We start from the raw sequence: 25,555 nt of genomic DNA, 5'->3' as shown, positions 1-25,555 counted from the left end.
ATATTATTCCCAAAAATCATGATAAAAGCTAATAAAACAGCATAAAAACTTATTTGCCGCCAGTGAAATAAGCTCAAATAGCTTCACTTCACACTTCACTAAGTAACTTCAACTCACCTTGCAGTTACCATTTCATTTGTACTGTCACTTAGGTAACAGGAGTCACCCAGGTACTTTCAAAATCGCTAATTGTGTTCTCATCTAAGATATATGAGAATGGGGCCCTTGTAAAAATGAACAGAGTAAGCGATTGCAAAAATTGGAGTGATTCCAAACGACATCTGGCGAAAATCGGGAGGCTACGATGGGTCGGCAATGTCGCAAGGATGACGGATGACTGTGCACCGAAATCTGCTTTTTTCAAAAACCCCACCGATACTATAAATAGACGGGCCCAACGACCAGGTTGAAGCCGACTTCCAGCAGCTCAATGAATTGGTGACAAGTAGCCTAGGACCAAGTACAGTGGTGACAAGTAGCCTAGGACCAAGTACAGTGGTGACAAGTTTTTGATACAACACGACCCCCCGGTTGTATGCTGCTAGAGGAGAAGCTTGCAAAGTTCAACTTTAAGATGCACAGAATATTCAATGTACTGTTCACCATGCGAAAACGAATCTGCCATACCCTGAAAATGCTTTCTCAGAATGTATCGCTGAAGGACATGCTGTTCTCTGGGTTCCGAAAAGCATAGTCCAATACTTGCTCTTCAATCTTTAAGTTACATCGAAGCGAATTCATTCCGCAGAGTGTTTTGGTGTACAGGTCTAGTCGAACTCCTTAAAGATTGAACTGCTATAGGGGTCTGAAGTTATAATTTTTCCTTCATGATCAGCTATCCATATTTATTCCAATAACTAACGCTCAACAATTTCCTCAATCTCGTTACTGGTGTTAAATCGTTGTAGTAACTCATCCGCTAGCTTTATCAAAATATAGCGCGTAGTTTTAGAAATTATTTTAAAATTGGTATCTTCGATTTTATGGCCGAATGTTAGAAAAATTGCATAATTGATCAGTACCGAAAGTACCGGTTTTCTCTTGTGCCAGTACCGGTATTTCGGTACTGGTAGTACCGGTATTCCCGGTTTCGGTACTCCCGGTATCTCAACGCTATTGTGTACCGCCGGATAGAGGGCATTCTAACGAACACGATAGTGTACAATAAGCATAATATTTTATCATATCACGATCTTAACGAGCATTTTATTCTGAAGTGTTCGAAGTTTGAGACTGTTCTAAGTTTGAATCAGAACGGTACCTGACTCTTCTTTTATAAACCCAATATATTGAAGAAAATTATCAAGCATTGTTTATTTATCAGTATCAGTATCGGTAGTTTGATGCATCGACAACGAGAACTATCCAAGAACGAGAATAAATTCGAAGGACGCCCGCCCGAAACAACACGACATCTATACCTATAAAAATGGATTTCTGTCTGTCTGTCTGTCCGTATGTTGCTTATAGAATCGAAAACTACAGAACCGATCGGCGTGAAAATTTGCACGTAGGGGCTTTTGGGACCAGGAAAGATTATTATGATGGTTAGAGACCCCTCCCCCCACTACGAGAGGGGTTCCCACACAAATCCATGAATATTCAAACGGTTTTCTGTCTGTCTGCCCGTATGTTCCTTATTGAGTCGAAAACTACTGAACACATCGGCGAGAAAATAGGCATGTAAACGTTTTTGGTGCCGGGGAAGGTTCTTATGATAGTTATAGACCTCTCCTTCCACTAAAAGGGCGGCTCCCATACAAATGAAACACAAATTTCTGTCTGTCTGTCCATATGTTCCTTATAATGAGGGGCTCCGTAGCGGCAAGGTTATCGAGTCTGCTTTGACAAACGAGTGGTCGTGGGTTCGAATCTTAGTAGAATCAATGTCGTGTCGTGTCCATTGGATGTCGTGACTTTAGCATGGGTTTATTCTCAGGCCCCTCCATTTACCCTTCCTTCATGCTTAATTCTATATTTACCCTCTGACGCCTCTTGACAGTGCAAATGTCCCTCCTAAAGTTAAGTGTACTGGTCAGAGGTACGAATGAGTTTTCGCCAGGGACGGCTATAATATGAGATAGTACTGGCAGCGAGGAATATGTGGGTAAAGTAGATGAAGGAAGGCTAAACCCCGATACACACAAGCACGCATAAAACTTAAGAACTAAAAGAAATGCAGTGCAGGTCATACAGCAAACACCCGAGCGGTATCACAATAGATCAACTATACTGGTCGCAGTAATGAGTCCACACATGAAAAAAAATGTTCCTTATAGAAACGAAAACTACTTAACCGACCGGCGTGAAAATTTGCATGCAGGGATTTTTGTGGCCGGGGAAGGTTCTTATGATAGTTAGAGACCCCTCTCCCCACTAAGAGAGGGGGTTCCCATACAAATGAAATACAAAATTCTGCATAACTCGAGAACTAATCAAGCAAATGGAACAAAATTTTGCATGTGGGTGTTTCCGGAGAACCGAATTGAGACCCTTCCTCTCTTTAGGAGGGGAATTATGACCCCTTCTCCCTATAAGAGGCGACGCTCCAATATAAATGGAATATATATTTCCTAATATATTTTTTTTTTTGAAACGATGATTCTACAATTGATGAAGGGACGGTAAGGGAAAGTAATGAAGGATTTTTTCCGGGAATGAAGGGGAAGGGTGGAAACGAAAGGAAAGGGGGGGTAATAGGTAGCTATGCTTAACAAGTTGTCGTTGTGACTCCTATCTTTTGTCCAATGCTGGAAGGTGCATGGGTCGAACCAAGCTGTAATTAGAGATTATAACCGGATTTGAACCCACAACACCTGCCAGGGCGTGTCGCTCACTGGTACCCGTGTACCTTTGAACCACAGAGGCGCTGGACAAAAGAAGTCTGCACAACACCCCTTATTAACCATAGCGACATGGGTTGGTCTATTTTTAGACACAAATTGTGCCTTATCCTCCACCTACTGTAGAAACCACCGACCGAGAAGTTTTAATCTAACGTGTTTTTACTTTCAGGACGACGACACTATGCAGGCCCTTACGACTTGCAAGGTACTGCGTAAGGGCCTGCATAGTGTCGTCGTCCTGAAAGTAAAAACACGTTAGATTAAAACTACAAGCGACTGCGCTCACACATGCACAAATTAACTGGCACTGTTTCTGTTTTTGTACTCAGGTGAATTATTCATTAAATAAAGAGCAAGAGTCGAAGGTGGCTACTTTGCGGAACTTCAGAGTTTACAACAAAGCTTTCGGAAGAAGACTTACTCAAGCTTCACGAATTGCTTCCTATTTGGCAAGTATGTTTAGATCCAGTTCAATATAGTTCATGCTATTTCGTTCCGATTCCGATTATGACGCGTTGAAACATAATCGCTGGAGCTCGTATCCAGGGGGAGGTCCAAATCTTAATATACAGATATCAATGTATGCATGTTTGTATGTATGTGCAGCTATAACTCCGGAATGCCAGAACCGTTCCTCACCTAATTTGGCAGATTTGTTTCCTAATAGAAGGGAATTAGCATCCAGTTATTGTCAAAAGGGAGTGGCCTCTGATAAGAAAGGGAGTATAGGTAAGGGGAAAAGATTTTTTTACATAATGAAGATGAGATGCACAGAACGCTAGGAGTGAGCGATGCAGTGAATGGGTCATGAGGCTTGTGGATAAGTAAATGGGTGGGTTGTGAGGTGGTCTGGCGGTGGATGGCGATTAGATGAAGGGTAAAGGGTTCTGATAGAGGAATGTGGACAGAATGATTGGATGAATGAATTACGAATGCGGGCGCGAAAGAAAAAGTTGGGTACTATTAGAGTGAAACAGAACGGATTTGAATGCCAGATAGAGATAGACTTCAAACCAACTGGATAAACCATCATAGCGTTTCTGAGTTTTTAAATCATCTGATGTGATCTGTGAACGCAAAATTTATCTTTATATCTTTTTCTTATTCATAAAAGTCAGACGCTCTGTCTTATCCAAAGAGCTGTGATCGCTAGTGGACGCACTGGATTTATTAGTTCCGAGAGAAATTGGTTTTAGTTTTGAATAGATGATCATTCCAATTAGTCCAATTAGTACAAAAGTTTCACAAGTAAATAGTCAAAAATTTGAGCTTGTTCCATGGTGACCGGAAACCAAGATGCAAGTGGTTTGTTAATTTTTATTAGCAGCAGATGTTCGACTTCAAATTGACAGCAGGTAATTGGATGTGGTTGCCTCCCGGTTGGCCTTTGTAAATAATTAAGATTGTACACTGATTAGTGCACGTTTCAGTTGGTTCACGATGCGATGCAATGTGCAGCCGGACTGCAGTCACGGAATACAACTACGGGCAGTCGTTCTAGCGCCCACATATAAAAAGAACGTTAATCGATCGAAAAATATCATCATTGTTAATCAACTCGTGCAAATTGCACGCAAATATTGATTTAAAATTAACTGCCGGCAAAATATGCTTCATGAAGAGCAGCAATCAGCCAAATATGGAATTGCCATGTTTATGTCCACGAAATGACTTCGAACTGCATCAATATTTGCAGTGGATAATGTATATGCGTAATATTATCTATCGAATCATTTTTTTAAAATAAAATCAATTTGAATTTGAAGGACACACACTACCCAATCGATAAAATAATTTCTATCCAGTGAGGTCAGATGGTTTCCATCACACGGGTTGAATCACATAATTATAAATGCAATTTGCAATTAAGAGCTTAATAGCTTTTAGTTCCATAATTTTTAGGATTCTTGTTATTTATGGACGAAATGTCTTTAAATTTTAAGTTTTTAAGCTAACATTTCTAAACAATTCAAGGGAGGGGAATTTTGCTATCATTTCAGTAGGATGTGGCTCTGTCATGTATCAATTTTCGATTCATTTGAGAATAAACATCCCTTCAAGCTATCAGTCGTTATACAGTTGCTAAAAAAACTTTATGAATATTATCCGCCGATATCAGTTTCGGCAGACTTCAAAGGAGAGCACTTTTTCGTGCTCACTGACTAAATTGAAATCCGAATTTTGAACTGGCGTACATTCTGTGGATTCAGTTTTTCCCTTGTCCTACACTATTGATTGACAGGTTTATCTAAAATTAAAATGATCTCTTTTAGGGGAGTGTTAGGCCCACCCGTTTATCACCGTGAAATCTAGGCGTTGCGTTGATTTGACTAACTGGTTTGTTCTATTTTGCCAGATATCGACGAGTGCGTGGAACAGGACCACGGATGCGACTACTGCCGGAATGCGTACGGTGGCTATCAGTGTACCTGCCCGACCGGTTACGAGCTGGCCGACGATGACAAAACCTGTCAAGATGTGAATGAGTGCGAACGACGAGGGAGCGACGACGACGATGACGATGAAGACTACAACGAGGTCGGAACGGACGATGGTCGGAATTCCGCGTCGGTTGGAGTCTGTTCACACGAGTGCCACAATACGGTCGGTTCGTTCGAGTGTCGATGTCCGGACGGGTTTCATCTGAACACCGATCGGCGAACGTGCGTGAGGGATTTCTGTGCTGATTTGTACGAGAATTCGAATAAGACGCGGTGTTCGCATGAGTGCAAGGACGGAACCGAGGGGTTCATCTGTGTTTGTCCGGAGTTTCACATTCTGGATGAGTTTGATAGGAAAACTTGTCTGAACGTTTACAGCTGTGCAGCTGAGCTGAAGAAACGGTGTGATCCCGGGGTTTGTAGGGTAATCACCGGAGGTGATTACAGGTGTGAGTGTCCGCAGGGTTATCAGGAAGCTGATCACAGTTGCCATGATTTGGATGAGTGCGAACTGGGTAGGCATATGTGTTCGCATGATTGTTTTAATACGCCCGGGTCGTATCGGTGTGGGTGTCCACATGGTTTGACGTTATCCACCGACAATCGGACTTGCGATGACGTTGATGAGTGTCAGAATCAGGATCGGGACGATATTTGCGGAGATCTGCAGTGTTTGAATACGTACGGAAGCTACAAATGTGTATGTCCCGAAGGGAAGGAACTGGATGAGTACGGCATCTGCCGGCAGATGGATCTGTGCACAACGGCCAATGGAGGGTGCTCGCATATTTGCACGTTTTTCAATCGGGAAACTTTCTGCGACTGTCCGGATGAAATGGAACTTGCAGAGGATGGTAAGACATGCGTTTTGATCAATGAATGTGAAAGAAATAATGGCGGCTGCTCACATATCTGTGATTCGCAAGCGGAAAATCTTTGCCGATGTCCGGAAGGATTTAATTTGGCAGACGATAAACGGAATTGCCATGACATAAACGAATGCTTGCAGAGCAATGGCGGATGTGAGCAAAAGTGCTCGAATTTACCTGGTAGCCATGAGTGTGGTTGCTTTGATGGGTTCGAAACTTCACGAGTTGACAATCGGTCGTGTTCGGATATTGACGAATGTTCATTCGGCTACTGTGATCAGCGATGCCACAACACGGAAGGTTCGTTCCATTGTTCCTGTAATGATGGTTATCAGCTGGTTGAAGATGGCCGTTCTTGCAGAGATGTCAACGAATGTGAAACAAACAATGGACGATGTTCGCATATCTGCTCGAACCGACCTGGCAGCTATGAATGTTCTTGTCCAGCGGGTCTATATCTCACAGAGGATAACCATTCATGTGATTTTATCGATGAATGCGAGTTAAACAATGGCGGTTGTTCCCATGATTGCCACTACCATCGAGGGGTTACCACTTGTTCGTGTCCGAAAGGTTTTGAACTAGAGAAGGAGAATTTGAAGACCTGCGTGGACGTCAATGAATGCAATACTTCCAATGGAGGTTGTTCAAACAACTGCATAAACCTACCTGGAAGTTATCACTGCACTTGTCCAGAAGGATTCGAACTTAACCATAATCTACACACTTGCAACGACGTTGATGAATGCATTGAAAACAATGGTAACTGTTCGGACATTTGCATCAACCTGCTGGGAGAATACCGATGTGCTTGCGAAGCCGGTTACGAGTTGGAGGACGATCAGCAGACTTGTCGCGATGTGGACGAGTGTTCGATGAAGATCCAGGATTGTTCGCACATTTGTACGAACGTTCCGGGAACGTTCGAGTGTGAATGCCCCGACGGTTATCGACTGGGAAGAGACACATTTACCTGTGAGGACATTAACGAGTGTGAAACTTTACCGAATCGGGCTGGCTGCGAGCATCATTGCGTAAACTTACCCGGCTCGTATCGATGCGGTTGTGAGGACGGTCACATGCTGGAATCGGATAACCGAACTTGTTCGGATATTGACGAATGCTCGGATGAGCATCGGCGATGCTCCCATGATTGTGTTAACACTAAGGGAGGTTTCGAATGCTCCTGTCCACTGGGATTGAGACTAGACGTGGATGAAGTTTCCTGTTTGGATATTGACGAGTGTAAAATCAATAGTTTCAATGGTGGATGTTCGCACATCTGTGAAAATGAGCATGGAAGCTTCAAGTGTAGTTGTCCGGAAGGCTGGGTTCTGGGGGATGACGAGGCGACATGTGAAGACGTCGATGAGTGTTCGAACCTCAACGGGGGCTGCAGTCAGCGTTGCCTGAATCATCGAGGTGGTTACACCTGTGGATGTAATCCAGGATTCGCTCTGATGGCAGATAACAAGACTTGCGAAGTTAGTAATCCTTGCGCCCTTCGGAACGGTGGTTGTGAACATTTCTGTAGTTTCAAGAACGGGAATACGGTTTGTTCCTGCCGGGAAGGGTACACTTTGAACAAAACAAACCTGGTGAGCTGCGTGGATCACGACGAGTGTCAGTTACCCAGTGACAACAACTGTCAGCAAAAGTGTGTAAACACAAACGGAGGTTTCCAGTGCGAGTGCTATTCGGGTTACGAAAAAAATGCCCTCGGCCAATGTATCGACATCAACGAATGCTTGGAAATGAATGGTGGATGCGGCCCCAACACTCGGTGTATCAATTTGGCCGGTAGCTTCCGTTGTATGTGTCCGCCAGGATTTAAAATGGGAGACGATAGAAGAAACTGTTTTGCAATCCGAAATCGCTGTCCACCGTTGACTGCTCCAAACAACGGCGAGATCAGTTGTTCCAGATCCAGACATAAGTCACAATTTTTCTACAAAACCAAATGTTCGATCTGGTGCAAAAAAGGCTTCAAACTACTCGGCGCAGCCGTACGGCAGTGTAATGGCAGTGGTATTTGGGACGAAGCCGAATCACTTTGTGTTCGTAAGTATTGTCTGCAATCAAGTTCTACCAAGATTTTAACCAACATTTTCACACAGCTCACTCATGTCCACGGCTGCAGCGCCCAGAGCACGGAACCCTCCTACCAGTAGCTTGTACAACCGGAAAAATCTACTCCGGTGAACGATGTGTGCTTCACTGTAAACCAGGTTACCGACCGGTTGGTAAACGAGCAACTATTTGCGATGCAACACACCAGTGGACCCCATCCCAGGTTGATTTGCGATGTGTTCCGGTGACCACCCCACAACCCGTGGTCCCAATTAAACCCTACATCCAGTGCCCACCGGATGTTCACCATGTACTTCCGGTTGGCCAATATACCATGAAAATACGGCTTGAACAACCGAAATCCAACGTGGATTGGTATCAATTCATTGACTCTCATCCCGCCTGGGGCAAACAACTGGAGACTGAGCTACCGGCCGGGGAAACGGCGGTAACTTTCCGAGCGAGGAGCCCCAATTCCAATATGAATGACGTTTGTCGAGTACTGATTAGGATAAGAGGTAAGTCACCTTTTCGATTCCTCAGTTGATCACCGATATTAAGACCATATTATTTTCCACAGAGCGAAGACCGCCCCAGGTTGCCAACTGCCCGGATTCATTCAACGTCCGGCTGGAGGGCCAGGAGACGTCCCGATCGGTGTTCTGGGTCGAGCCAAATTTTGAGACTGAAAGTGAAATCAAACAGCTTTACAAATCGCACACCTCCGGGCAGCCGCTGATCGCCGGAGTGCACTACGTTAACTATGTTGCAACCGATGCCGATGGGCTCAGTGCCAAGTGCAGCTTCGGAATTACCGTGAAAGGTAAGTGACCGAAGTGAGATTGTCAATTCACTGTCGAATCGTGTTTTGCACTAGAAGCCATTGCCTATTATTTGGTTGATAATGATGAGGCTTATTGTTGCAACGTGTTACATGTAGGTCAATTAAAATAGCCCATAACTTAAAGGGCCTCAGGTGAAACAGAAGTCATTGCTACGATAATAGTTGGTTTCATTTTTTTTTGTCATATGCTGTGGTTGGTCTTGTTAAATTTTGGTTTTTTAACGAAGAAGTGAAGAGCATTTTGCCTGTTCTTCCCCCCAGGTTTGCCATCAAATATTGGAATGGGTGCTTTCAATGGTTACTATTGCATAATGATTTGTGGTGTTAATGAAGGCAGATTCGCAGTTTCAAGTAACACACAATAATACATTAGTATTTTGTATGATGGAGAGGTCTACTTAATCCTACTCTTTAAACTGTTAAACTCTCTTCGTTAAGGTCCTATGGGAGCTTTATAACTACAAGGTTACCGAGTCTACCTTGATAGGCGACTGGTCTGGCCATTCGATGTTAAGTAACTTTAGTATGGGTTTCTCAGATCCCTCCACATCCTTTATACTAAACTCTGCAGCAAACAATAATGAAGGCTTTTGCAGGGCTATTATAATAGTCGTATTGTCTCGAGGTGCATTATAAAACCCCGTGTCCTTGGGTACTTGTTATTCTACCTGGCGCTAGGAACGAGATTAGTGAAAGAAAGTAATAAGAAAAAAACATACACACATACCTTCCTTCCAATTCTTGGGACCGTACTTTACTTTACTGACTCTCAAGTCTCTAGCCCGGGCTAATTATAAGAATGGTGCTGGCTCGAGGTGCAAAAGCAGCCTCTTGTCCAAAAGCAAATCTCCACGCTTCCTGTCGGAATACAGAATATACACCTGGATCACATCACAGACACAGTACATTAAAATACTGAACTCAGAGCTAATATTCATACAGAAAAAAAACAATTGGAGAGAGCTTGCCTTTAATAGGAAGAAGAAGAGGTTTTGCTAAAATCAGAATTCATTCCTCCTATATTGGTCCCTATTACTAATGAGTGCACTTCTTTCTCGCAATTAACATTATTACTCCTATTCTATTATCCTATTTTTTCTATGTTACGAATGAGACCGTTCAATAGATTAACAGTGTAATAGTCATAGGACCAAAGTTGCTTCCTTGAGGAGCTCCTTACGGATTGCAGAATAATTCCGATTTTTCCATTCCGATCTGAACACGTAAATTACGGCTGAGCAGGTAAAACCTCATCCATTTCGCAAAAGCGGCCAAAATTCCAACTATTTCCGTCCGACACAACAAAATTCTGTGATCAACACGATTAATGACCCACTTCAGAGCAGTGTTTATCGCATTTGCTTGCGCAACTTCCTCCAGGCTATTTAAACAGAACGAAATAAACTGGGTGAGATTTATGGCAATAGAAAAAGCTATGGTGGACTATGGGTATCTAAAACGAACCTCACGTAAAGAATGCGTTTTGGATGATAATTTCACAAATTTTCCACGTTTCGTTTGTCCCCTATTTTATGAGCGATGAATTTTTTCAACGATGTAGAAAATATATTGTTCTGAAGACAACATTCTAACAACATTGCCAGCGAACAGACTACAGCTGTGATACTCATTTAATACGCATGGCAACAACAAGAGATACGGTGACGCAAAACAATCGAACGCGATGAATGCTCAAGGCAGACTCTCCCATCACTCAAAAAACTACAAATTTGTACAGTTAAATTCAGTGTTGCGAAGCCCACACTCGTGCGGTCTGGTTTTCTCACGTACGCGTACGCATTCTAACGAATACGCCGGCTTAAGCATCCCTTTCGGACTCACGCTCTTGTTTATTCATGCACTGCAACGCGCTTTTGCGAGTGTGTGTTAAGCTAATAGCTACAGTCGTCGCTCTCGTTCGTCGTTGCAGCCCGAGCTGCTGATACCGATTACTCGCGACGGCTCACACCCGTGAATTACTGCGATTACTCGCGACGGCCCGTGAGTAGAATCGAGGGCGAAGAGAAAGAAGAAAAGAAAAAAGGAATGCAAAATTTGTACCCCGTATGCTCCGTCAGCCTCACGGCCAGTTGATTCCTCACGAGCTTTTTGACTCGCGAATAAGCTATGCAGGAAGACAATGTGAGGATGTGCGTGCGCGAGTGTGTGGGTAGCAGAATGTCTGCACACAGCAACGGCGGGTGTTTCTTTTACGCCTGCGTGTGCGGTGTAAGCGTTTAATGCTTCGCATGTGAGTAGGCATCGTTGATCTGTCGCTTGATTCGCGACATTGGTTAAATTTGGAACTGTAACGCAACTAACCGTTTGCTGTTCTTCGATTCTACCTCTGAGATTGCTTAGTTTTCTAGGGTTTTTGGGCTCTTGAGATCCAGAAGAGATCCGGCAAAAAGTGAGCATTACCGTGCCTAGACCTAAACAGAAGGCGGGGCACCGATCTATCAAAAGCATGTTTTGGACGGAACATTACCAAGTAATCGCAAGACGACGGCTTTTTTCACGCAATTAATGTATTTATCATAAAAATTTCGGCCAATGGAGTTAAAAACTCCAAAGTTCGGAGTTCTACCATTAAGACTTTTTTACACAAAAATATAATAGAGAAGACGGGTTGTGTGTTTCAATTTGGGTCAACCCGTGAAATTTAAATTGGATTAGACTTAAAATTGAACTTTAGATTAGAAATTAGATTAGCATTTGGAGTTGAAGCTTAAACTCCATGTTTTATTTAAAACTCAAAATTGAACTGAGAATTGGACTTTAAACTGAACCTGAATCGGAAGTTAATTGGATTTGTAATTGGACTTTGAGTAAAACATAAATATTGAACACAAATTGGGTTTGAAATCTGACTTGAAAGTAGACTTTAAATTAGCATTGAATTTGACTTGAAATTGGACCAGATGTAAAATTGGACTTGAAATAAGACTTTAAATTTGATCAGTATTAAATTCGATTTGGAATTTACATTAAAATGGGTCATTAAATTGGACCTCAATTTAACTTCAAATTATATTTGAAATTGAAAGCCTCCCAGTTGGCCTCGAGGTATGATGCTGGCCTTGTAATCCACTCCCGTTCCCGCGAATCCCGCTGGGAGAGGCTGTTAGAGTCAGTGATTTTAAAAACTCGAAATCTCAAAACTCATCAAAAATCAAAAGCAACTGTGAATCATATCAACTTGATCCTATGCAGAAAAAACTCACTAAGTTTTCCAGTTTTCATAGCAAGAAGCACAAAACTCACACATATTTATTCCCGCTTGATCATATTCTGCTTTGCTTCAACTGCTACCCGGAGCTATACACCTATACATACAAATTCGTTGTTGAACAGCATAGGCTGTTTACTTTACTTTACTGTAGTGGCAAAGGTCCGTTACCGATCCTGCGCCGAACGAATTATGGCCTTCCAATACCGTCGCTCCTGGGCTGCCGTTCTCCAATCCCCACGAACACCAGCATCTTCATGCACATGCACCATCTTCGACAGCACACACCCACTGGGTGCGGAGTCAGCCTCGGAGTCTACGGCCTCTTCCTGGTTCTTTGCTGCAAATAGTTTTGGCTACTCTTTCGGTGGGCATTCTGGCCACGTGTCCAGCCCACCGCAGCCTGCCACATTGCACTACCTTTACTATATCAGCATATTTGTGTACTTGGTGCAGCTCGTGATTCAAGCGTCTGTGCCAAACTCCATTTTCCATTTTGCCACCAAGTATAGATTGCAGAATTTTACGCTCAAAAACCCCAAGCACTTGCCGATCAGCTTCCTTCAGCGTCCATGATTCGTGTCCGTAAAGGGCCACCGGGAGGATTAGTGTTCTGTAGAGCGCCAGTTTTGTGCGAATTTGCAAACTACGGGACTTCAGCTGGCTACGCAAACCGTAGAAAGCCCGATTCGCGGCTGCAACTCGTCGTTTCACTTCGCGGCTTACATCATTGTCACATGTCACGAGTGTATCAAGGTATATAAATCCCTCCACTACTTCATATCGTTCCCCATCTAACTCCACCTCGGCACCAACACCACTTGGCCTCCCACGTTCCCTGGAAGTAACCGTGTACTTCGTTTTGGCGGTGTTAATGGTAAGTCCCAATCTTGCCGCTTCCCTTTTAAAGGGTGTGAAGGCCTCTTCCACTGCTCTACGGTTGATTCCGATGATATCGACGTCATCCGCAAAACCAAGAAGCATGTGGGACTTCGTGATGATAGTTCCATTCCTTTCCACGTTTGCCCTTCGTAACACACCTTCCAAGGTAATGTTGAATAGCAGGTTAGAGAGTGCATCGCTTGCTTCAGTCCATCTAACGTCACGAAAAAGGCTGAGGTCTCACCCGCTATTCTACCGCATGATTTGGATCCGTTCAGCGTCGCACGAATCAGCGTAACTAGTTTCGTCGGAAAACTATGTTCTTGCATTATCTGCCACAGCTCATTTCGTTTGACTGAATCGTACGCCGCTTTAAAGTCCACAAACAGATGGTGTGTCTGCAAGTTGTACTCCCGGAACTTGTCTAGCAACTGACACAGGGTAAACATCTGATCGTCGTGGAGCGACCCTCACGAAAACCAGCTTGGTACTCGCCAACGAAGGACTCCGCTAACGGTCTCAGTCTGCAGAACAGGATACGGGAAAGCACCTTGGTGGCAGAATTGAGCAATGTAATTTCTCGATAGCTTTTACATTCCAGTCGATGTCCCTTTTTGAAAATTAGGCAAATGAGGCCATTCAACCACTCCTCCGGCATTTGTTCTTCCTCGCAGATCCGGACAATGATCCGGTGGATTGCTTCGTACAGCCGCTTGCTCCCTTTTAGAAGTTCAGCCTGGATACCGTCCTTCCTAGCAGCCTTACCGTTTTTCAGCTCACTGATTGTCTTCATAACCTCCTCCTGTGTAGGTGGCTCCACAGCTTGACCATCGCTTACAATTCCTATCCTGTCCGTGCTGATCTCCGCGTTTGCCTCTCCATTCAACAGTGTCTTAAAGTGCTCCTTCCACCTGGCTGCTACCGCCGTTTTGTCGGTAAGCAGGCTGCCTGCACTATCATTGCACATCACAGGCATGGCAAATTCCAGCATCTCACCGTTTTATAGAAACTCCGTGTGTCGTTGCTGGTGCATCGCTCCTCTGCGCCGGCGAGCACGTGCTCCTCGTACTCGCGTTTCTTTAGACGATTGATTCTTTTTTCCGCAGCTCTAGTTTCTCTGTAGCTCTTTCTGTTTTGACGCATTGCCAGTCGCCACAGTGAGCATGCGACTCCTGGCCTGGTTCTTTTCATCTGTCACTCTCTGGCATTCTGCATCAACCCAGCTGTTACGCTGTCTTCCACACGTCGTGCCTACCACCTCTCTCGCAGCTGTTTCGATGGCACCATGGATGTTTCTCCACAGCCCATTTATATCTTCTCCTTCTACCTGCTGTTCTGCGATTCGTAGGTTAAGCTTTCTGGCGTACTCCACTGCTACGCCGTCTGCCGTATGCCGCTAATCAAGACATGATCGATCTGAGAGCTAGAGTCTCTATTTGGATGCCTTCAGATGTGTTTCCGAATATTCAAACGGGGAAAGTAGGTGCTACAGATGGCCATTTCGCGGCAAAATTTATGAGTCTCAGGCCATTATTATTGGTCGACGGATGAAGGCTATGTCTTCCAATGACTGAACGGAAGAATTCCTCCCTCCCGATCTGCGCATTTGCATCTCCGATGATGATTTTCACGTCGTGTTTTGGGCACTCTCCATAGATGCCTGGTCTCAAGCCTGTCGTAAAACTCGTCTTTAGCATCATCGGATTTATCATTTGTCGGCGCGTATAAGTTGATTAGGCTGTAGAAGAATGTGCCCTTAATTCTCAACACGCATTTACGGTCGCCTACGCCGCGCTTTTTTACCGTCACTGTAGTAGATGTGGTACTTGAAAGAAGTGCCTGCCATAGGGTCTACTGCACGGAACTCCCTTTCTCCGGAGTTCGGTCATCGAACTTCCTGAATAGCAGCGATTACCACTCCGTATTGATGCAGCTCTCGAGCAAGCAAGCCAGCCCGTGCCGGTTCATGGAGAGTTCGGATATTCAAGGTACCAGTTTTCCAATTGTTATCTCTTAATCGTTTTCATGTCCCTTGGCGTGTCCTATACCGATTGTTCCGTCCTGAATTTCTTTCTTCGTTGTTCGTAGTAATTGAGTTTTTCGGTATACTACCTCACCGGGGTCGCGATACCTACCTCCCGCTGATGGGTCTGCCATCTTAGGTATAGCTTTCCGGATACAGCATTTCATATTCAGCCGCCCGTTGCGAGACAGACGCTGTGTGAGCCGCCCCTCACCTGGAAAACAGCTGCTCTAGTTCACACCTCCTAGCTTAGCTGCATCAGTAAGTACATGAAGCATTTCCGGGTAAGGCCATCCACCGTCATCATTTGACTTAGATCTGCGTGGAGGCGCTAGGTGGGAGCTTGAGAGAGCCAGAGCTATATTTGGCGCTCCTTCCAGTTAACTCTCTCCATTTCATAACCTGTTAGACCAGTACCTCAAAACTAACTGGGCGGATAAATTGGACTTTTAATGGAACATTAAAATTAAACCTCAGTTGGACCTCAATTGGACTTCAAATTCATTTGAAATTAGACTTGAATTTAACCCTAAAATAGGAGATCAGGTAGCATTTGTAACTAGACCTGAAATCGGAGTTAAAATTGGAATTGAATCGGACTTAATTAATATATGACATTAATTTGGAATTGGGATCGTCTCGAAATGTGAATTAAATCGAACTTGAAATTCGCTTTAAAATGGGACATTGAAATTGGACCTCAATTGGACTTGAAATCAGGCCTGAATTTGCCCTTTAACTAGGATTTGAAGTCGGAGGTGAAATTGTGAAACTAAATCAGACTTGAAATCGGACTTAAAAAGGGACATTGAAAACGAACGTCAATTGGACTTTAAATTGCATTCGGAACTAAACTTGAATTAGTTACTGGGCACTTGAATTGGACCCGTGAGTTGTCGTCATTTCTTTTATTTAGCTTCCAGTCCAGATGAGAAATGAGTCGTCATTGATTCTATGAATTTCGAAACCGTTGAAATGATTTTTTTTACTAATATGCAAATTCTCTGTGATCAGATTGGAAAGAAGACGCAATCAATACATTTAAAAAAACTAAATTTTATTTTGTTCCTAAAAACGGTTTCCCAAATTCTAGTGAATGATGTCTCATTTTCCTTTAAGAGATTCAACAAGTTTGCAGCAAACTCCGTTGGTTTTGTTCAAACATTCATTGAACGGCTTCAGAGGTTTTCCTCTAGCTGCTTGAGAGGCTTTTTTACGGGGCGTTAACTGCTGAACGGTCATTCCCCCAAATGCTTGAGAGGCTGGTTGCAAAACATTTTCAGCTTTCCCAATCCGCTTGGAAGTGTCACTGATTGGGACTACCAGTTACAATAGTTTGTAATTGTTTTCCAATCACAACTTCAACACTTGGTCAACTAGCGCCACAGAAGTGGCCAAATTTCCACAGAATTAGTTCTTCAGTAATTTTCAGTTTATACTGTCAATGTCACGCCGGTAAAATGAAGAAACAACGGATTTAATTTCTTTTCTTTTTCGCCTTTCTAGCATCTCCCGAAGTATTAAATGCCCGTCGACCGGTACACCGACCGCACGATTCCAATAAACTGGAAAACCACGAATCATTCCTGATTTGTCCCGGCAAGTCACCGATCCGAGTCGATGCCAACGATCCCGTAAGTAGACTGCACATAATTTTTCACACCATTTGGCATCGCCATCACGAGCAGCCGCTGCCTCTGCACGACCATCATAACCAAAGCCGAAAAATTGCCAGCCAAAGCTACGGGCCATCGCATAAATCTAATCGTGGTGATGGCAGCGCCGCCGCCATCAGGCCATCTACGCCCACCATCCCACCGGCGGACGTTGGCGTCACCTCCGATGGAAATTCGACCGTCACCAACGCCACCATCGCTTCTCCTCCGCACACGCACAAACACAATCACGCAAGCAACAGCATGTCATCCGCGGAAAATAAACAAAGCCATCATAATCATCACTTTCAAAGCAATAGTCATAATAATAATAACCATAGGAATCACATCATACCGAACCGCCTCCCGCCGAATGGTCCACATCCGCATCGAACGTCCACCATCATTCACATTTGGGACTGCTCGGAAGAGGACGACACCGAACAGGATGCTGATGGAGATGAGGCGGGAGCGGACGATCAAAGCCAAAGCAATCATATAGCCGAGCACACTAGCACCGGCACCAGCACCACCGACATCTTCCATTATTGGCTTGTGCATCATCGGCATCACGCTCACCGACCACCGCGGTCATACTATTAAACTTGTTACTCAATTCAACTCAACTTGCATGAATGAATACTCATCACAATTTAGCTTCATCGAAACGTCGAAACGATTCGACGACGACCCACGACTACTGTTCTGGCGTGGCGTTCCAGCAGCGGTTAAGGCTATATTGGGAAATCTTGCCGTCACGAAGCAAGAGATGAATCGGATCGAATGGCTAGTTCGAACCTTATTAATTGCCTGTATGTACAAATTCGCTGTATAAGTTTAATAGACTGAGATGCGTCACGTGTAACGAGTAATGTTATAAATGTTAATTAAATGTACAGACCACTAATTTGTTGTCCGGAATGTTTTTGATGTTCCATAAAGTCCTGTCTTAATATTAAACTACTTAAAATCGATGTGGGATTCAATTTAAGGCAGTAACAGTTCACGACGTGTAAAACACCATGCGTTTCCATCCACTTTCACCTCAGAGTGAACTCGGAAGGGCAATGACCAGTGGAAGCGCACGGTACACGGCTTGACTTATTCAATTAGTGCCAACAATTTGTGATTGTGATTCGCGTGCATTCTTCGTAAAAATTGGCTGCTTTATTTAAGCACTTTGCTCACGAAATATTTTATCGTCCGAGCTGTCGGGGTTTGTTCGGCAATGGGTACCTACCTACACCTAATTGGTTGGTCTGCTGCAGCAGCACCGACCGGAAAGAAAACTCACAAATTGGTGATTATCGTTGAGCTGAAATCCGACTGGAGAAACACCCTGCCCGGCTGCCGGGCTGGCTGGCTGACGGGACTGGCTCGTTACTGTACTGGACTGCAGTTTGCACTGGCGTGGCCAGATCTTGGCAGAAGGTGGATCAATGAAATTCTCCAAAACGCAGTAGACTTTTTTTTAATTATTTTGATATAATTTATTCAATTCTAATTTGAGTTTGATTTTAGTGCACTTAAGACAAGTGTTAGTTGATTTCAATCTTAAAGTAATATTTTCTCGATTTTGTGTGAGTTGTTTTGTAAGGAGATTATCGCTGCGAATATGAGATACCGTCTAGGTATTTTTCTGTACTCCACACTTCGTTCTTTTTGCTTACTTCTTACTTCTAACAGCGCAGAGCCGGGATGGTTCTTGCCGTATCAACTCGGTCCTGGACTACAGGTAGCCAATTAGTTGAACGTCTCGACACACGCAAATCGGCCTCAGCCTTGTCGAGCCATCTAGCACGTTGGGCCCCTCTATTCTTGGTGCTGAATGAATTTTATGAATTTTACTCCATACTAGCTGAGTACTATCGAAATATAGTTTTTTATCTCTTTATTTACACGTATTTGACTCATGACGCGGTTACGACGTAAACTGTTTTGGAAAGGAAGGAAGTGTCTGATGTGAAGAATGATTAATTGGATGAACTGGAAAATTTAGATTTATAAGGGGACTCGCCCCCGCGCTCTTTCGGTTGGTACCCCAATGTTTTATACTCCCTAAACTATTGCCGCCCGTTATATTGGGCAGTCCAATACCTAGTTTTGTTTTATTCTCCCAAATTTCTTCCAATCCATGTGTATACGCACCACACATTACGACGATACCATTTTTGTATGACTGCTCTTTGTTTCTACCGCCGAGAAGATAGACGGTTATCTACTCGGTCAGTGCGATAGAAACAAGCAGTGCGTTGCCGCCAGCCGCTCCGGTAAGTCTCGTGATCAAGCCACCATCACTCCAATTAATCATTCTTCAGACACTCTCCCTTTCCAAAATAGTTTGCGTCATGATCGCGTGTAGAATAATATATGAGTAAATACAAAGGAAAACCACACCCGGCGCCATGTACGAAAAGGACGGTTGCGCTTTTTCTGTAACACTTTTCATACCGGACATCAACATCGTTTAAATTGGATCTAAATGAAATCAATGTTCAATTGATTACACCGTTGCACTATGGGCAAAAAGGAGCTAAAACCAGAGGCAATTAAGGTACGGTCTGCAGGTTGATAAAATATAGGTGATCTTATGTAAAATTTACCGGAGAATCTCGTGGTGCCTACCCCTTTCCTATTTTTAATATTTTTCACACTTATTGGACTATACCATGCTAGATTTCGAGAAAAAAAACTTAAAAACTTGATATTTTTTTCTGCACAGCAGTCCGCAGAATCGATTAGGGTTTACCCCATTTAGTTTAGAGCACATTAATTTTATTGGTTGAGTTCCCGTTTGGTATGGTCAAGCCGACCATTACCTAATGCGAGTTTAACAAAACAAAAATATTGTGCTCTAAACTGAATGGGGTAAACTCTATTCGATTTTGCGAACCATTTTGCACAAAAACACAGGTTTTTAAGTTTTGTTTTCTCAAAATCTTGCTTGGTATAGCTCAAAAAGTGCGAAAAAAAATGTTAAAAATAAGGAAAAATGTGCAAAATGGAGCACTTTCCGATGGCAAACAGGAAAGGGGTGGGCACCACGAGATTCTCCGGAAAATTTTACATAAGATCACGTATATTTTATCAGCATGCAGACCGTATCTTGATAGCGTCTGTTTTTTCGCTCGTTTTTACTCATAGTGCGATGGTAGGAAAGATATAGCTTTATATTACACTAGCTGACCCGACAAACTTCGTATTGCCACAAATTAACCTATGTTGTACATAAATCATGAATCTCGGATGATCTTTGTCACTTCTCGAGTTTTGCAAGCCCCCCAGTGGGCGGCGCTTCTGACGGCGGGTCACCGGCAACACTCGCGACCGGCTCGTCCTGAATGATCTAGTGTTACTATAGATAGTTTTTGTGGTCTTGTTATTGATTAATGTTTTATGGAAGAGTCTCGAATTTCTCGAGTTGGATTAGTTTTTGAGTTTCGCAAAAATTTCTGTTTTATTTGTATGAGAGTCCATATCCCCCTACCACAGGGGTGAGAGGTCTCTAACTATCATAAAATAAATTCAAGACTCAAAAATCTCCTACATGCTAAATTTGGTTCCATTTGCTTGATTAGTACTCAAATTATAAGGAAATTTCAATTTCATTTGTATGGGAGCTCCCCTCTTAAAAGGGGAAGGGGTCGTAATTCACCATAGAAAAAAATTCTGCCATCTAAAACTCCCACATGCCAAATTTGGTTCTATTTGATTGATTAGTTCTCGAGATAAGAGGAAATTTGCATTTCATTTGTATGGAAGCCCACCCTCTTAAAGGGGAGATGGGCCATAACTCGCTTTCTAAAGAAGAGAGGGGTCTCAATTCACCGTAGAAAAAAATCTTGCGCCCAAAACCACTTACATGTCAAATTTGGTTCCATTTGCTTGATTAGTTCTCGAGTTATGAGAAAATTTGTTTTTCATTTGTATAGGAGTCCCCCCCCCTCTTAAAGTGGGGAAATCCATAGAAAATATACCATAGAAAATATTCTTGCCTACAAAAACACCCACATGATAAATTCGGTTCCATTTGCTTGATTAGTTCTAGAGTTATGAAGAAATTTGTATTTCGTTTGTATGAGAGCCCCCCTCTTAAAAAGGTAAGGGGTCCTAATTCATCATAGAAAAAATGGTTGCCTCCAAAAACACCCACATGCCAAATAAGGTTCCATTTGCTTGATTAGTTCTCGAATTATGAGGAAATTTGTATTTTATTTGTGTAGAAGCACCCCCTCTTAAAGTTGGGAGGGGTCCTAATTCACCATAGAAAATATTTTTGCCCTCGAAAACTTTCACATGCCAAATTTGGTTCCAATTGCTTGATTAGTTCTCGAGTTATGAGGAAATTTGTATGGAAGCCCCCCTTTTAAAGAGAAGAGGAGTTATAATTCCCCTTATAAAGAGGGGAGGGGTCTCAATTTACCATAGAAAAAATTTTTGTCTCCAAAAACACCCACGTGCCAAATTTGGTTCCATTTGCTTGATTATTTCTCGAGTTATGAGGAAATTTGTATTTCGTTTGTATAGGAGCCCCCCCTCTTAAAGTGGGGATGGGTTCTAATTCACCATAGAAAATATTCATGCCCTAGAAAACTTTCACATGCCAAATTTGGTTCCATTTGCTTGATTAATTCTCGAGTTATGAGGAAATATGCATTTCATTTGTATAGGAGCCCCCCTTCCTAAAGTGGAGAGGGGTCCCAATTCATCATAGAAAAAAATTTTGTCTCCAAAAACACCCACGTGCCAAATTTTGTTCCATTTGCTTGATTAGTTCTCAAGTTATGAGGAAATTTGTATTTCGTTTGTATAGGAGCCCCCCCTCTTAAAGTTGAGAGGGGTCCTAATTCACCATAGAAAATATTCTTGCCCTCGAAAACTTTCACATGCCAAATTTGGTTCCATTTGCTTGATTAGTTCTCGAGTTATGAGGAAATTTGTATGGAAGCCCCCCCTTTTAAAGAGAAGAGGAGTTATAATTCCCCTTATAAAGAGGGGAGGGGTCTCAATTTACCATATAATAAATTCTTGTCACCGAAAACACCCACATGCCAAATTTGGTTCTATTTGCTTGATTAGTTGTCGAGTTACGCAGAAATTTGTGTTTCATTTGTATGGGAGCCCCCCTTCTTAGTGGTTGGAGGGGTTTCTAACCATCACTAAACCATCACTAACCATCATTCCTGGCCCCAAAATACCTCTACATGCATATTTTCATGCCGATTGGTTCAGTAGTTTTCGATTCTATAAGGAACATACGGACAGACAGACAGACAGACAGACAGAAATCCTTCTTTATAGGTATAGATTTGATGGGGCTTTCAACCGTTAGTTGGTTCGCCCCAGAAAGGCGACAAAAAAGAGAAAACGAGGAAAATCATAAAATAGATCAAACGGGACACAAAAGGAAAAAAGAATTGGTAAAACGAAAGAGAAAAGAATACGATAAATCGGAAAAGAAAAATTAGAAAAAACGATCAACAAAACGAGAAACACTAAAAAAATAGGGCAAAAATTGTGAAAATGGGATAGAAAAAGAAGAAAAGGAAAACGGACTAAGAAAAGACTAGAGAAAAGAAGGAAAAACGATAAAATTGACTGGAAAAGAGGAAAAACGAATCTGAAAACAAAGTAAAACGGGAGAAAAAAGACGCGCAAAGAGTGAAAATACGGGACAGGATATGAAGCGAAAAGGGATAGAGGAATAGAAAACAACGGAGTGAGAGAGATCAAGAGGAAAAACGTGGCAGGTATACGGAACAAAAGAAAAGAGGGAAAAGAAGAGAAACCATAAAGGAAAAGATGAACAGCGAGAGAGAAAATTAATAGATGCAACAAGGAAATCGGAAAACAAAGTTCAAATGGAGTATAAAAGGAAAAAGGTGGGACAAAAAATGAGAATAAGAAGACAAGAAAAACAGGAAAAACAGATTAAGAAAATTGTTCCATTTTCAAGTCCAATTTCAAGCCCACTTTTAAATTTATTTTCAAGTGTAGTTTCAAGCCTATAGTCTTGAATAGATGGAAAAAGGATAGAAGAGAAAAAGTGAAAAAAAGTTAAAATCTGGCATGGAAAAAGAAAAGCGAAAGAAAAAACTTGACAGAATGGGAGGAAAAACGGAACATAAAAAGAAAAAAGAGGAAAAGAAGAAATTGGAAAATAAAAAGAGGGACGCGAACTTTGCAGAAAACGATGAAGAGCGGGAGTGAAAAGAAGAAAAATTAGAGTAAAAAAAGAAGCATAAAGAAAATGAGGAGCGAGAAATAAAATGAGGATAAACCGGACAAATAAGGTGGAAAATAGAACAAAAAAGAAGAAAAATGGGAATGCGTAGGTGGAAAAGAAAACGAAAAACTGGAGAAATGAAAACAAAAATAGAGGGAAACGGTACAGAAAAAGGAAAAAAATGGAGAAAAACTAAAAAAGAAAGAACATAAAGGATAAAACAGAAAACAAAAGCATAACGCGACATAGTAAGAGGAAGAACTAAGCAGATGAAAACGGAATATAAAAGGAATTAAAAGCAAAAAAAAAGACGGAAATCGAGACCGAAAAAGTTTAAACCAGACAGAAAATGACAAAAACAAGACCGAAACAGAGGAAAATTGGCCTGAAAACGAAGAAAACGGAAGAAGTAAGACAAAAAACGGAACGGAGGAGATTCTCTACTCAGTAAAAGGGTGAAAGCGACACAGACAACGAAAAGAAAAGGAACGGAGAAAGAGGAACGTGGAAAATTAAATAGGCGAAACAGAATAAAAAAGGAGGAAAGGAAAAGATAAAATGAAAAAAAAACCATACGGTAAATGGCTAGAAAAGCTAGAGAAAAGCTAGAGAAAATAAGGAAAAATGATAAAGAAAACTCAAAAAAAATGGGGTAAAAAAAGGAAGAAATAGGATAGGAAACAAAGAAAAGAAAAACAAACTACAAGAAAAGATAAAACAAAAGTGAAAAATTAGAGAATACAAAGAAAAACGATAAAGAAACCGAAGGAAAGGCGATCGAAAATGAAGATCATAAATGGAAAGAAAACGAGACAGCGAAAGAGAAAATCTGGACCTGAAAACGAGCTAAAACGGAAGAGAAAAAACGAAACAAAAGAAAACGGTAAAAAACGGGACAGAAAATGAAGTGGAAAGGAATAATAGAGAAAGAGAAAAGAGCGAAACGAGGGAGAAAAAGAAGGAAAACGAGACAAGAGAGGGAATGTGGAATAGAAAAAAGAGGGAAAAGTAGAGAAACCGTAAGGGAAAAGATGAGTAGCAAGACAGACAGATGAGTAGCAAGACAGCAAGACAGTAAAAAGAAAACCGATAGAGGAAACGAGGAAATCAGAAAAAAGGGTCAAATGGAGTAGAAATGTAAAACGAAGTGACAAAAAAGTGGAAAGACAAGAAAAACAGGAAAGACGAACGTAAAACGAAAAAGGTAAAATGGAAAAGAAAAGGACGACAAACAGGAAATATAGAAGGATAACCAAAGAGGAAAGGGAGAGATGGCAGCCAATAATGGAATAAATGTGACAGAAAAGAAGTAAAAACGATTCATCAAAAAGAGGAAAAATAGAACAGGCGAAGGCGGAAAACGCTGCGCACGCTAGTGCCCACACTAAAGAAGGTTCTCTAGAATATTTCCAAATGTCTTCAAACTGGTAATTTTTATCGATATCTATTCAATGTCCAAGAGTCCCTTATAACTATAATAAAACCACCACAAGTTTTGATGGTTTTCTGGTTCTCCTCTATATCCTCTATATATAACTATCCCAAGCAACAATGTGAGTTTTATTATACTCTTATGGCGGTTTTAATGACCAACTTTGGTCTTTGATGTAAGAGTGTAATAAAACATAAGAGTGTAATAAAACCCAAATTGTTATTGTTGTGGTTTGCGAGAAACCTTCATTATATTTTCATAAAAAAAGAAGTGTTCTAGTGTGCCCCATCCTGTGGTGCCTGTGCACGCCAGTGGTGGTTGTGTTTCCACAAAAAGGGCTGTATACAGTACTTTACAGAGAAGCTTTTTCTGCCCTTTTCGCCGCTTAGCTTTTTCAGTAGTTCAAACGGTAGGTCGGCAGCAGGGCCAGGAAACATTATAGTCCGATAGGAGGTGTTGCAAGTTGAATCACATAAACCGGAGGCAAATTAATGCTTTTTATTTTCCGAGCAACAGTGCTTATTGGATTTCGAAAACTAGGAATCACCAAAGCCGCTTACAGTGCCATTACTAACGATGTCATCCAGTTGTGCTCAGGTCATAAAAATTTCATCTATTGACTGGACTAGCCGTTCCTACTAACTAACTAACTAACAAAGTGATTATAAAGTTTTGTCCGTGTAATTCCGTTAGCGAGAGGGGGAGAGAAACAGAAATCAGTTGTAAGCGAAAAAATCTGTTTGTTTTCCGTCTACAATGGAATAAACCATTGAATTGTTGGAATGTTTTCAAGCAAGGGCCGGAATATTTTATGCTTCGCATGTTATGAAACGTAGAGGATTTTACGCCACATAAAAACGGCACAGTAAAGCAAAGCTTACAATATTGGCAGGTAGGTCCTTTATTGTCGTCCGTCCGTAATAGCGAAATATTTCCACCCCACTCTGAGTCATACTCTTAACAAAGTTCACGAAAAAAATGAACCAGCTAACCTGCCATTTTAGTTCGTTATTAGTGGAGATTTTGAACCCCTACCGA

The 25,555-nt window shown here is 42.2% G+C and overlaps 1 protein-coding gene across 1 annotated transcript in view; it reads left to right on the top strand.

The window, feature by feature from the left end:
• LOC128736776 (uncharacterized) overlaps nt 1-25,555 on the top strand; it is a 181,573-nt gene that overhangs the window by 123,941 nt on the left and 32,077 nt on the right. Inside the window, exons 13-16 of the mRNA XM_053831264.1 lie at nt 5,203-8,217; nt 8,274-8,744; nt 8,807-9,049; nt 16,711-16,838. Coding sequence (XP_053687239.1) covers nt 5,203-8,217; nt 8,274-8,744; nt 8,807-9,049; nt 16,711-16,838 — 3,857 coding nt within the window. The remainder of the gene's footprint in view (nt 1-5,202; nt 8,218-8,273; nt 8,745-8,806; nt 9,050-16,710; nt 16,839-25,555) is intronic.

Source organism: Sabethes cyaneus, chromosome 2, assembly GCF_943734655.1.
Source record: "Sabethes cyaneus chromosome 2, idSabCyanKW18_F2, whole genome shotgun sequence".
In the NCBI taxonomy this organism is placed as follows: Eukaryota; Metazoa; Arthropoda; class Insecta; order Diptera; family Culicidae; genus Sabethes; species Sabethes cyaneus.
Note: the sequence above shows the minus strand (reverse complement) of the source record. Positions and strands in the feature narration are given on the sequence as shown.